The 14,129-nt window shown below is 40.6% G+C and overlaps 1 protein-coding gene across 1 annotated transcript in view; it reads right to left on the minus strand.

Moving 5' to 3' along the window:
• The window catches only part of ADGRL3 (adhesion G protein-coupled receptor L3), a 1,741,359-nt gene that overhangs the window by 551,355 nt on the left and 1,175,875 nt on the right, over positions 1-14,129 (minus strand). The window contains exon 9 of the mRNA XM_053703187.1: positions 2,942-3,247. Within this exon, the coding sequence (XP_053559162.1) occupies positions 2,942-3,247 (306 nt within the window). The remainder of the gene's footprint in view (positions 1-2,941; positions 3,248-14,129) is intronic.

The following is a 14,129-nucleotide window of genomic DNA, read 5'->3' on the forward strand; positions in this document are numbered from 1 at the left end:
AAAAAGCAGTAAACTCAACGAAATTTTTACAGTAGCATCATAAAGCCTTAGTAACTTTGCACAGCTATGCAAATAAACAATTAACCCCTTAATGTAAAAACCAGATTGACAAAACGTCAAAATCCGGTAAAAAAACGTTCAGCACCTTGCCACAGCTCTGCTTTGGCGCTTACCTGCCCTTTATGAATGATTTGTGGGGAAAAAAGCTTCTTTACAGCCCTCAAACACAGCAGGACCCACTGGAGAAGCAGTTGGATGTCTCTGAGGAAAAGACATTGCGCAACTGAGGCGTAAAAATAGGCCCCTCCCACCTTTCACTCGATGTCATGGGGCCTAAAGGAAATATAACAGAGTGTTTCCTAAACTAGCCATGTGGGCTAATAACCCTTAAACAAGCCAGAAAGACCCCTTAAAATCCCTCAAAAAAACGTTATTGCAATAATAATAAAAACATTTTTCCTTAGCAGTGTCACCAGTAACTAATGAGTCCTTTGTGTAAGCTGGGATTCTTACTAAGTGTCTGAATACAGCTTACCCTTCCCTTATGGGGATATTGTCAGCCTTTTCTAGAATTAACAGTCTGTCTAGAAAAAAATTAGACTGAACATACCTCAAAGCAGTTTAGTCTGCAAACTGAAGTTTTCCTGTACTCTTCAGGCCTTGTGAGAACAGCAGTGGATTTTAGTTACAAAGGTCTAAAATCATCATCCTCCCTGCAGAAATCTTCATCTCTTTTCTGCCAGAGAGTAAATAGTACACACCGGTACCATTTAAAATAAACTTTTGCTTGAGAAAATAAAAACTAAACATTTTTGTCACCACACTCACTTTGCCCTTCCTAGCAGTTAAGCAGGCAGAAAGAATGACTGGGGGGTGGAGCTAAGGGAGGAGCTATATAGACAGCTCTGCTGTGGGTGCTCTCTCTGCCACTTCCTTTTGGGAAGGGGAATATCCCACAAGTATGGATGAATCCGTGGACTCGATACATCTTACAAGAGAAATACTTTTGTGAATTCAAAATTGTACATTATTGATCTGTCAGAATGGGTAGATGAAGAAAAGTACTTTTGAAAGGTTGACATATGTTTCCCCCCCCCCCATTTTCCCCAACCAAGAGCACTACTTCATATCTGGTGTACAAATGTTCCCAGCTGTACTTATGGGTTTTGAAAATGCTGTACTCTATATGGTCTTGGTGGAACCATAAGCTGTGGCTTTAGGTCCCATAACATTAAATCTGGTTAAATGCAGGATTTAGGATTGTTTGTATGTATTTCAAAATTAAGTCAGCTGTAGTGTAAACTGAACAGTGTTAAGTTAACCTGTCTCATTTCAAGCACTGAGCAATCTTAGCCTGAGAGTATAAAATGCTATGCAGATGTAAAAATCTTAGATAAAATGCCTCCTGACATCTGGAAAGTTCTTGCATAAAAGGGTAGTAAACTGGAATGTAATAAAAAAAATAAAAACAACCTTTCTACAGCATTGTAAAATAATCATAAATACACTGCTGCATATTGCTAAAAAAATGTGCTTTTATAGACTCCTGGCCCCACCACACAACTACCACACTGAAGTTACAATCTGAATTTGCACAAATAAATAAAAAAAAAAAAAACATTTACTAAGTAAGTCCTACCTACTCTGCAAATGAAAGTGATCTGCCGCCTGACTCTGCACACACTGTACAAACTGAAGTGCCAAGTCTGTCTCACACTGTGCATAATGGTTTAGTGCACACTCAGCAATCATTTCAAATGCTAATGTTTTACTCCTTGTAATGACATTTCCCAAGATCAATAGGACTCTGCTGTAGCTTCCTCTGGTGGCTGTCAAAATGTAAAAACATTTTTTTTATTTTTCAAATAATAGTTGTGCTTGCCTCATGGGGCCCCCTGGGTCCCTGACAGGAGTAAGCCTATTCACCCCCTGATGGCGGCCCTGTATACACATATAAATACAGATGTACACGCACACATTTATATATATATATATATATATATATATGAACCAAATGAAGATGCACTCTCAAGGGGACCGGATCCCCGAAAACGTTCCACAAATAAAGTAATCTTTACTTTGCTGTTAAAAGTCCTGAGAGTGCATCTTCATTTGGTTCTTGTACTGTTTTCAAGTCTGCACCCAGGCGGATGACCACCGGTGGGAACAAGTTGGTATTTGGATGTATATATATATATATACACACACACATACACACAAACATATTTAGACGTCTATATGTACTGTATGTATCTCTATAGCCCTTTGCCTGCCTTTTTTTTTTCTTCTAACACCTGAGACCTCATATCTTTGATCCCTTATTTTTTTGTGCAATATTTTTTGAATATTTTTTATTAGATGGTTTTATTATGAGTGTAACTGTACTTGTAGTGTATTTTTGATGTGTTTTGTGACACAGTTAACCAAAGCTCTGAGGTCTCGCTATCTTGATGAGAGTTTAATTTCAACTAGTAATACGGGCAAAAAAAACAGATGCAAGCAAACACCTGCTACAAACCCCTTTTCGTTTGCGTGTAACTGCTAGCGCACCACTCGTAATCTAGCCCTTTATTGGGAATTCAATTTGAATTTTATGCCTCTTCAGACTATACATCCACTCCAAATATGCTGATGCAGGTAAAAAGTGCAGAGTTTTATAAAGACACACACAAAATACAATACTTGAAGTAAGATGTATTCCTAATTTAATAACTGCTGATATTAAAATATAAATCACATAAGGATTTTTGTAAATCCTCACCAGTCTCTCACTGTATTTTCTACATACATGTTGCTTTTGCGTGTATGTATCAAATATGAAAGGAGGAGGATCAGTGGGATCAGTCATCAAAAACAGTTTAAAAAACAGTTTAAAAACCAGGATCCCAGGCGTTTCTGGGACATGGTTGGGTACACTTAGTAGAGATTTAAGGAAACCTACCTACTGTTCCCAGAGGACATGGTTGTTTTGCTATTTGACCTTGTCGAGTCTTAAACCACATGATTTCTCTGGCCTCTACAGCTTCACAACTCTCTGTACCAATAGCAGGCAGCTGAGAAGAAGCAGGGGGTGGGCGGGTTGTAACTTCAAGCGGAACATCACCAACTGGGGGTAATGTGGTAGTACTTCTATTTTTCCAACTGGATATGGATGCAGTGGTTGTTCTTCCTGTGCTTGTTGTGGTTATCCGATGAGTAGTAGTTGCTGTTGTACTGTCCACTATAAATGGTCGTGATGGGGATATTTCTGAAAAAAGGGAATGATTAAATACATGTTAAAAATGTTTAATGATTATACAAACCACCAATTATGAATACTGAATTAAATTTAGGTTCCTAATTAGAATAAACCAGAACTGAATAATAAATAGCTACAAGGTTCTGTATGTTGCAGCAAAATAAAACAGTGAAAAGCATAGAATTCATTCTAAAACAAATAAAATAGCAACAGTTATCACAACATCAACACGCTATGTATATTTATATTTCATACAAATCATCCAAGAGGCAGAACTTTTTTTTACTTTCTGCAATGAGATTTTTTTTTTTTTGTTAAAATTTTTCTGCAGGTTATTTTTTTAAATAAAAATCAATTTCAAATTAGGCAGTTACATTAAAGCACCAGTTCAAATGCAACATGTTGATTAAATGGACAATAATTGAATTTCTAAAGTTTTATAATATATTTCAGCAGTTGAAAATTGAATTGCAAATTAGCTGCAGACAAAAAGAAAAATTGTATAAATGTGTTTCCTTTTCTCTTGGTCTAACATAGAAATGTAATAATAAAAAGGGTGCTTTGCTCATAAGAATGTCTTATATTCAGAAAAACAGCAGAGTGGGAAAGGCTAGGTGCTGGGACTGAAAACAATCTGAGAGCCAGTCAACAATAAATGGGCACCTGCTTTGCAGCTATACTGCATATTTGAGTGTTCACTTCAAACAGCACTTTGCTGTGGATACGCTGTGTTAAGGAAAACTTACACAGTGCAGCCAGAGCGCAGCACTGTTTGAAGACAACAGCCTGATATGAAGCAGTGATGCAAAGTTAAAGCACTAACAGTTCCTGCATGTGTCCTGTTCTTTCTGCAGACATCATGCATTTTCTGCAATGACATCTCATATCACTATATCTTCTGCCTTGGGGCAAATCATGCTATACTAATCTTGCTTCACCTCCATTACGGTAACCTTATTAGTAGCCTTCCTATTACTGCATCTCCATCTTAAAACCAACATAAATGCCACTTTAGACCATTAAGCTTCAAACAGAAGAACCGTGCCAAGCATAGACTATTAGCAGTTTACCATAGGCCTATGATTTATATATACAGTATTTAAAAAACAAAATACAAGAAGAAAGTATACTGTAAAGACCAATGTGCAATACACACTTATGTATTGATGTATGTATGTGGAGCATACATACATAAATACATATGCACACATATATAGACTAATATGTATATATATATTTATTGATTATTGCAATCTACTTCTAAATGGCCTTCCAAAACACTGCCTCTCCTCCCTCCAATCTATTATGAATGCTTCTGCTAGACTCATCCACCTAAGTCGCCGATCTACATCAGCTGCTCCACTCTGCCAGTCTCTACATTGGCTCCCCATACACTCCAGAATACAATTTAAAGTATTAAGTTATTAGCCCTAACTTACAAAGCACTCAACAGTCTAACTTCCAACTATATTTCCTCTTTCATCGTGAAATATTCCCCATCCCATCCTCTTTGATCAACCTCTGATCTACGTCTCTCTACTCCTGTTATCTCTACGTCCCACTCCCATCTCCAAGACTTTGCACGTGCAGCTCCTGTCCTTTGGAACTCTTTACCCTGCTCCATAAGACTGTCTTCAACAGTGTATAGCTTCAGACGCTCCTTGAAAACTCACCTATTCAGAGAGGCTTACCATCTCTCCTCCATTTCTCATCCTAACCAAACTAATACATGTTCATGCTGCAACTACAACCAATGTGACAAGCTACCCCCAACCTTATGTCTCTGCACCCTAAACATGTAGACTGTGAGCTCTCCGGAGCAGGGCCCTCTTCCTCCTGTACTAGATTTGTTTAGTTTTGTATTTTTTTGTATTTTATAACAAATCCTTGTCATTGTATACCCCTATCACGGTACTAGGGGTGTTTAGACTCGGGGTATATGTTAGGGTGTTAGGTGAAAAAATAAAAAAATTCTACCATATAAATCAATGTGGTATGCTTCATTCTCTTGCAGCATCGAACATAAGCTTTCGGTGCTTTCATACTCCCATTGATTTTTATGGCATCCGCGGCCTCAAGGATGGTGGATTGAAAACCAGGTACGATGCATCCGAATATCCACGAGCGTACCTGTTAAATGTTTGATAATTGGGAAAGAGTATCAGAGTCGAAGGTGTATTCGGAACATCTGTAATGACTTAAGCATCGATCTGCGTCAGATTGTATGTTACGTCACAAATTTCAAAATTTGATAAGTAGGTCGGATCAATCTCGCAACAATTACGATGCGGAATTCCGACGTATTTGTGGTTGACACTTTGACAGCTAGGCCTCTTTGCCTTCAGTATAGAGAACAGTTTTAAGGATCTATTATTATTAAGTGCATTGCAAAACTAAGAATTAAGAAAAGGTTTACAGCTTTAATAAGGGGATTGGAGGATTAATAGTATTAGAATATGTTAGCAAAATCGGGTCTGTTTACTCAAGAAAAAAAGGAACAGGAGAGCAGATATGCTTATTTTGTTAAAAACAAAAAACACATTCATGGCCATATAGTGAATTGACAGAAGAACTGTTTATTCAAAGGTAATTCTATGTGACAAAAAGACATATTTTAAGACTAGAGGAAACAATATTTTATCTCTAGCAAGAAAAAAAATAATAAAAAATGTGAGGGTAATTAAACTGTAAAACTCTGCATGAGAAGGTAGTCACTGCTAGTGCAATAGTTTTAAAAAGTGATTTTTGTTTGCCCTTTTTTTTAATGCACTTTTTATCTTCTTTCAACCTTAGGCACCATTTTACATTTCATTTTCTATACAAATATATATCTCACTTTAGGCCCAACTACCAGGATGCCTGCTGATAAACATAATTCATCTCACAAAAGCTAGCACAAATCCAGTAAGTATATAACGGTATCATTCCAGTGCACAGAAGTCTGATTTCAAAAAAAGAAAGAGAAGGGAAAGTAGACCATACCCAGCATTTACTTATATCAAACAAAAAATATATATTAAACTATAAAGTATAGTTACACTCATAATAACACCATCTAATAAAAATTATATAAAAAAAAATATTGCACAAAAAAGTTATAAGGGCTCAAAGATATGAGATCTCAGGGGTAAGAAAAAAAGGGCTTTAACCCATTAATGACAACTGACGTACCAGGTACGTCCTGCAAGAACTAGCAGTTAGTGACAATGGACGTACCTGGTACGTCAGTTGTCTAAGAGAGTGCTGGAAGCGATCGCAATCGCTTCCAGCAGCTCTCAGGGTATTGCAGTGATGCCTCGATATTGAGGCATCCTGCAATACCCTTTAAAAAGCATCCCTTTAAAAAGCATCCGATGCAGAGAGAGCCACTCTGTGGCCCTCTCTGCACCGGTAGCGATGGGGCCGTTCGTTGGTGGGTGGGAGCTTACAGGGAGGAGGGTGGGCGGCCCATCGCTACCCGACATCCGGTTCCTTCAAGTGCATTGTGCACGCCGGATGCTGGGAGCGTGCGGGGGGGCGCGCGCGCGTGTGTGTGTGCGCGCACGCGCGCAGCAATCACTGCCACCAATGAATTTTGTTAAGAGGGAGGGGGGGCAGCAAACTGTTAAATTTTTTTAATAATAATAGGATCTGGTAGGGTTAGGGGGTGGGGATACTGGGGGGGGCAGCTACACTACAGAAAAAATGAAAAAAACATTTAAAAATAAAAAAAAAAACACTTTATTTTTTGGGGAAAACTGGGTACTGGCAGACAGCTGCCAGTACCCAAGATGGTGGCAAATAGGTAGGTGGGGAGGGTTAGAGAGGTGTTTGGGGGGGATCAGGGAGGTTGGGGGTTAAGGCAGGGGTCCATCACAGCTGAATAATTAAAAAAAAACAAAAAAAACAACACCTTTTATTTTAGTACTGGCAGACTTTCTGCCAGTACTTAAGATGGCGGGGACAATTGTGGGGTGGGGGAGGGAAGAGAGCTGTCTGGGAGGGATCAGGGGGTGGGATGTGTCAGGTGGGAGGCTAATCTCTACACTAAAGCTAAAATTAACCCTGCAAGCTCTCTACAAGCTACCTAATTAACCCCTTCACTGCTGGGCTTAATACAAGTGTGGTGCGCAGCAGCATTTAGCGGCCTCCTAATTGCCAAAAAGCAACGCCAAAGCCATATATGTCTGCTATTTCTGAACAAAGGAGATCCCAGAGAAGCATTTACAACCATTTGTGCCATAATTGCACAAGCTGTTTGTAAATAATTTAAGTGAGAAACCTAAAATTGTGAAAAATGTCACTTTTTTTTTTATTTGCTCGCATTTGGCGGTGAAATGGTGGCATGAAATATACCAAAATGGGCCTAGATCAATACTTTTGGTTGTCTACTACACTACACTAAAGCTAAAATTAACCCTTCAAGATCCCTAATTAACCCCTTCACTGCTGGGCATAATACACGTGTGGTGCGCAGCTGCATTTAGCGGCCTTCTAATTACCAAAAAGCAACGCCAAAGCCATATATGTCTGCTATTTCTGAACAAAGGAGATCCCAGAGAAGCATTTACAACCATTTGTGCCATAATTGCACAAGCTGTTTGTAAATAATTTAAGTGAGAAACCTAAAATTGTGAAAAATGTCACTTTTTTTTTTATTTGCTCGCATTTGGCGGTGAAATGGTGGCATGAAATATACCAAAATGGGCCTAGATCAATACTTTTGGTTGTCTACTACACTACACTAAAGCTAAAATTAACCCTTCAAGATCCCTAATTAACCCCTTCACTGCTGGGCATAATACACGTGTGGTGCGCAGCTGCATTTAGCGGCCTTCTAATTACCAAAAAGCAACGCCAAAGCCATATATGTCTGCTATTTCTGAACAAAGGGGATCCCAGAGAAGCATTTACAACCATTTGTGCCATAATTGCACAAACTGTTTGTAAATAATTTCAGTGAGAAACCTAAAGTTTGTGACAAAATTTGTGAAAAAGTGAACATTTTTTTTTATTTGCTCGCATTTGGCAGTGAAATGGTGGCATGAAATATACCAAAATGGGCATAAATCAATACTTTGGGTTGTCTTCTAAAAAAAAATATATACATGTCAAGGGATATTCAGGGATTCCGGACAGATATCAGTGTTCCAATGTAACTAGCGCTAATTTTGAAAAAAAGTGGTTTGGAAATAGCAAAGTTCTACTTGTACTTATTGCCCTATAACTTGCAAAAAAAGCAAACAACATGTAACCATTGGGTATTTCTAAACTCAGGACAAAATTTAGAAACTATTTAGCATGGGTGTTTTTTGGTGGTTGTAGATGTGTAACAGATTTTGGAGGTCAAAGTTAGAAAAAGTGTGTTTTTTTCCATTTTTTCCTCATATTTTATATATTTTTTATATTAAATTATAAGATGTGATGAAAAAAATGGTATCTTTAGAAAGTCCATTTAATGGCGAGACAAACGGTATATAATATGTGTGGGTACAGTAAATGAGTAAGAGGAAAATTACAGCTAAACACAAACACTGCAGAAATTTAAAAATAGCCATTGTCATTAAGGGTAAGAAAACTAAAAAATGGTCCGGTCATTAAGGGGTTAACATTGAGATACAGTACATACATATATATGTTTAAATATGTATGTATATATATAAATCGTTCGTGGGAAACGGCACTCGCCAGCTAATCATCCACCAGGTGCTCGGCAAAGTAAATACATATAGTAGAGAAGAACTGGATCCAACGGACGGCCTCCGTTGTTAGATGTGATCCAAGAACAGCCGGCACACAGGAAAATTTTTCAAACTCCGATTTATTCACAAAAAAGAGAAACCAAACGTTTCGGCTCTATCGTGAGCCTTTTTCAATGGTATACAGACCGGATAGTGTGAACCTACATCCTCCACCCCTAAATACCAACCCAACACATAGTGATAGCCAATCAGCTTGCAAAGTGGAGCCGCTCCCTCCCGCGTACCTCAAACACACCTGGACATCCAAAACCAGCTGATTCCCAACACGCGCGTCATCACGGCATAGCGCGCTGTGTGGGAATGTCTGTGTCACAGGTATCCATGGCAAGCACCGGGTAAACACATACCTCCGGTTGTCATGGTGATGCGTACGAGACGTCGCAGCAGCAGCAAAAACATCTGATGGGCGTAAATGTACAGTGACATAGTGGTAAACAAAAACAAGAGCCCAAGATAAGAGCCCCATACAAACATTAGTGCAGCAACTTATGACATAAAAACAGGTATCTATAATACTGGTAATTAGCCACAATTTGTAGACAATAACTAATCAAGCTACAAAAACCAATGATTCAACATATATCACAGCCCTCTATACCCAATCTGGTATCAGGGCTTGTGGGCTGTAGCTGAAAACTCGAAGCTAAAAACGCTAAAGAGATTCATTAACATAGTATTGGCATCGTACTCCAAAGGCGTAGGTAGAAACATATTGTAACCGGATGACTCCCCTAGTGTCCATGGTTATTTGTAACAGCAGCCAAAGTCTATATTGGCATTCAATCCTCGGGGTGTTACTGTGTCCAAGGTGAAAATCCACCGGGCCTCCAGTTTCAGCAGTGCTCGTCCTCTGTCCCCCCCTCGCCTATGACGAGGGACATGATCAATAAGAATTACTCGTAGTGAAGCAACACTGTGGCCAGCTTCCAAAAAGTGGCGTGCCACCGGCTGTTCTGACCGTCCCTTATCGATGGCCTGACGGATCGCCGTCTTGTGGTTGGCCAGACGTTCCTTGAATGGTGTCACGGTTTTTCCAATGTAATATTTGGAACATGGGCAAATGATAGCGTAAATCACAAAATCCGTGGAGCAGGTGAGTCTATATTTAATTTTATACCTCTTGTTGTTGTGAGGATGTTGGAAGGTGGTCCCTGCTAGGAGATTATTGCATGTGACACAGCTGCCACATTTGTAGCAACCCGGTTTTCCTCTATTCAGCCACATCTGTTTTTCATAGCAGTGTGTAGGGTTGCTTAGCACCAGCAGGTCCCTCAGATTACTTGCTCGTTTGTACACCACCCTTGGTTCCGGCATATCCTTGAAGGGAAGGCTTGTGTCCTTGGACAACATAAGCCAATTCTTATTAATCACCTCCTGCGTAAGCCTCGATCCTGGGGTGTAGGTAGTTATAAAATTCAGTCGTTTAGGTTGTTCACGCCTAACTCTTTTGGTGGTGGCCAAGTCCTGAGTTAAATCCAGTGCCTTACAGCATTGTTGTTCTATCAGCGTTGGTGGGTAGCCCCTCTCCAAGAATTTTTCAGACATTTCAATCAACTGTTTTTCCTTACGGGAGTCATCCGTGTTGTTACGGACCACCCGCAGGAGTTGAGAGGAACTGACACCTTCTTTTTGAAATTTGGGGTGAAAGCTATGGTAGTGGAGAATGGAATTTTTGACACAGACATTCCCACACAGCGCGCTATGCCGTGATGACGTTGTGACGCGCGTGTTGGGAATCAGCTGGTTTTGGATGTCCAGGTGTGTTTGAGGTACGCGGGAGGGAGCGGCTCCACTTTGCAAGCTGATTGGCTATCACTATGTGTTGGGTTGGTATTTAGGGGTGGAGGATGTAGGTTCACACTATCCGGTCTGTATACCATTGAAAAAGGCTCACGATAGAGCCGAAACGTTTGGTTTCTCTTTTTTGTGAATAAATCGGAGTTTGAAAAATTTTCCTGTGTGCCGGCTGTTCTTGGATCACATCTAACAACGGAGGCCGTCCGTTGGATCCAGTTCTTCTCTACTATATGTATATATATATATATATATATATATATGTATTTACAGACATATATACACATGCACATAGCAGAATATGTTCTAAGTATTTTTATATAGATATTCCTATATTTATATCTGTTTATATCTATACCTATAAATATATATATTGTACCAAAATACCATCAGATATATGTAGAAATATGAAATATTCCTATTTTCATGTCGGGTTAGCGCACTTGAGAATATGCGAACGGGTTTGCATGCGAGTAGGGTGTTTTTCCCACTTTTTTTGCTCCATTGACTATGGGGGATACATTATCGTGATTGTGGTATCCTAAGTTAGACTTTTAACACTTGTCGGGTTAGCACGCGAGCAAAAACAGAATTTATGCTTACCTGATAAATTACTTTCTCCAACGGTGTGTGCGTTCCACGGCGTCATCCTTACTTGTGGGATATCTCTTCCCCAACAGGAAATGGCAAAGAGTCCCAGCAAAGCTGGCCATATAGTCCTTCCTAGGCTCCGCCCACCCCAGTCATTCGACCGACGGACAGGAGGAAATATATATAGGAGAAACCATATGGTACCGTGGTGACTGTAGTTAGAGAAAATAATTCATCAGACCTGATTAAAAAACCACGGCGGGCCGTGGACCGGACACACCGTTGGAGAAAGTAATTTATCAGGTAAGCATAAATTCTGTTTTCTCCAACATTGGTGTGTCCGGTCCACGGCGTCATCCTTACTTGTGGGAACCAATACCAAAGCTTTAGGACACGGATGAAGGGAGGGAGCAAATCAGGTTACCTAAATGGAAGGCACCACAGCTTGCAAAACCTTTCTCCCAAAAATAGCCTCCGAAGAAGCAAAAGTATCAAATTTGTAAAATTTGGCAAAAGTGTGCAGTGAAGACCAAGTCGCTGCCTTACATATCTGGTCAACAGAAGCCTCGTTCTTGAAGGCCCATGTGGAAGCCACAGCCCTAGTGGAGTGAGCTGTGATTCTTTCAGGAGGCTGCCGTCCGGCAGTCTCATAAGCCAATCGGATGATGCTTTTAAGCCAACAGGAAAGAGAGGTAGAAGTCACTTTTTGACCTCTCCTTTTACCAGAATAAACAACAAACAAGGAAGATGTTTGTCTGAAATCTTTTGTAGCCTCTAAATAGAATTTTAGAGCATGGACTACGTCCAAATTGTGTAACAAACGTTCCTTCTTTAAAACTGGATTCGGACATAAAGAAGGTACAACTATGGTTAATATTTTTGTTAGAAACAACCTTAGGAAGAAAACCAGGCTTAGTACGCAAAACCACCTTATCTGCATGGAACACCAGATAGGGCGGAGAACACTGCAGAGCAGATAACTCTGAAAACCAAAAACAAAACTTTCCAAGATAGTAACTTAATATCTATGGAATGTAAAGTTCAAACGGAACCCCTTGAAGAACTGAAAGAACTAGATTTAGACTCCAGGGAGGAGTCAAAGGTCTGTAAACAGGCTTGATCCTAACCAGAGCCTGAACAAATGCTTGAACATCTGGCACAGCTGCCAGTCTTTTGTGTAGTAAGACAGATAAAGCAGAGATCTGTCCCTTTAGAGAACTTTCAGATAATCCTTTCTCCAAACCTTCTTGTAGAAAGGAGAGAATCTTAGGAATTTTTATCTTATTCCATGGGAATCCTTTGGATTCACACCAACAGATATATCTTTTCCATATTTTATGGTAAATATTTCTAGTTACCGGTTTTCTGGCCTGAACCAGAGTATCTATCACAGAATCTGAAAACCCACGCTTCGATAGAATCAAGCGTTCAATCTCCAAGCCGTCAGCTGGAGGGAGACCAGATTTGGATGTTCGAATGGACCCTGAACAAGAAGGTCCTGTCTCAAAGGTAGCTTCCATGGTGGAACCGATGACATATTCACCAGGTCTGCATACCAAGTCCTGCGTGGCCACGCAGGAGCTATCAAGATCACAGAGGCCCTCTCCTGATTGATCCTGGCTACCAGCCTGGGAATGAGAGGAAACGGTGGAAATACATAAGCTAGGTTGAAGGTCCAAGGTGCTACTAGTGCATCTACTAGAGTCGCCTTGGGATCCCTGGACCCGTAGCAAGGAACCTTGAAGTTCTGACGAGACGCCATCAGATCCATGTCTGGAATGCCCCATAATTGAGTTATTTGGGCAAAGATCTCCGGATGGAGTTCCCACTCCCCCGGATGAAATGTCTGACAACTCAGAAAATCCGCCTCCCAGTTTTCCACACCTGGGATGTGGATCGCAGACAGGTGGCAGGAGTGATCCTCCGCCCATTGAATTATTTTGGTCACTTCTTTCCTCGCCAGGGAACTCCTTGTTCCCCCCTGATGATTGATATACGCAACGGTCGTCATGTTGTCTGATTGGAACCTTATGAATCTGGCCTTTGCTAGTTGAGGCCAAGCCCTGAGAGCATTGAATATCGCTCTCAGTTCCAGAATGTTTATCGGGAGAAGAGACTCTTCCCGAGACCATAGACCCTGAGCTTTCAGGGATTCCCAGACCGCGCCCCAGCCCACTAGACTGGCGTCAGTCGTGACAATGACCCACTTTGGTCTGCGGAAGCTCATTCCCTGGGACAGATGGTCCAGGGTCAGCCACCAACTGAGTGAATCTCTGGTCTTCTGATCTACTTGAATCATTGGAGACAAGTCTGTATAGTCCCCATTCCACTGTTTGAGCATGCACAGTTGTAATGGTCTTAGATGAATTCGTGCAAAAGGAAATATGTCCATTGCTGCAACCATCAACCCTACTACTTCCATGCACTGCGCTATGGAAGGACGAGGAACAGAATGAAGAACTTGACAAGAGCTTAGAAGTTTTGACTTTCTGACCTCTGTCAGAAAAATCCTCATTTCTAAGGAATCTATTATTGTTCCCAAGAAGGGAACTCTTGTCGACGGGGACAGATAACTTTTTTCTATGTTCACCTTCCATCCGTGTGATCTGAGAAAGGCCAGAACGATGTCTGTATGAGCCTTTGCTTTTGACAGGGACGACGCTTCTATTAGAATGTCGTCCAAGTAAGGTACTACTGCAATGCCCCTCGGTCTTAGAACCGCTAGAAGGGACCCTAGTACCTTTGTGAAAATCCTTGGAGCAGTG

The sequence above is a fragment of the Bombina bombina genome, chromosome 2, assembly GCF_027579735.1.
Source record: "Bombina bombina isolate aBomBom1 chromosome 2, aBomBom1.pri, whole genome shotgun sequence".
NCBI classification, from domain to species: Eukaryota; Metazoa; Chordata; class Amphibia; order Anura; family Bombinatoridae; genus Bombina; species Bombina bombina.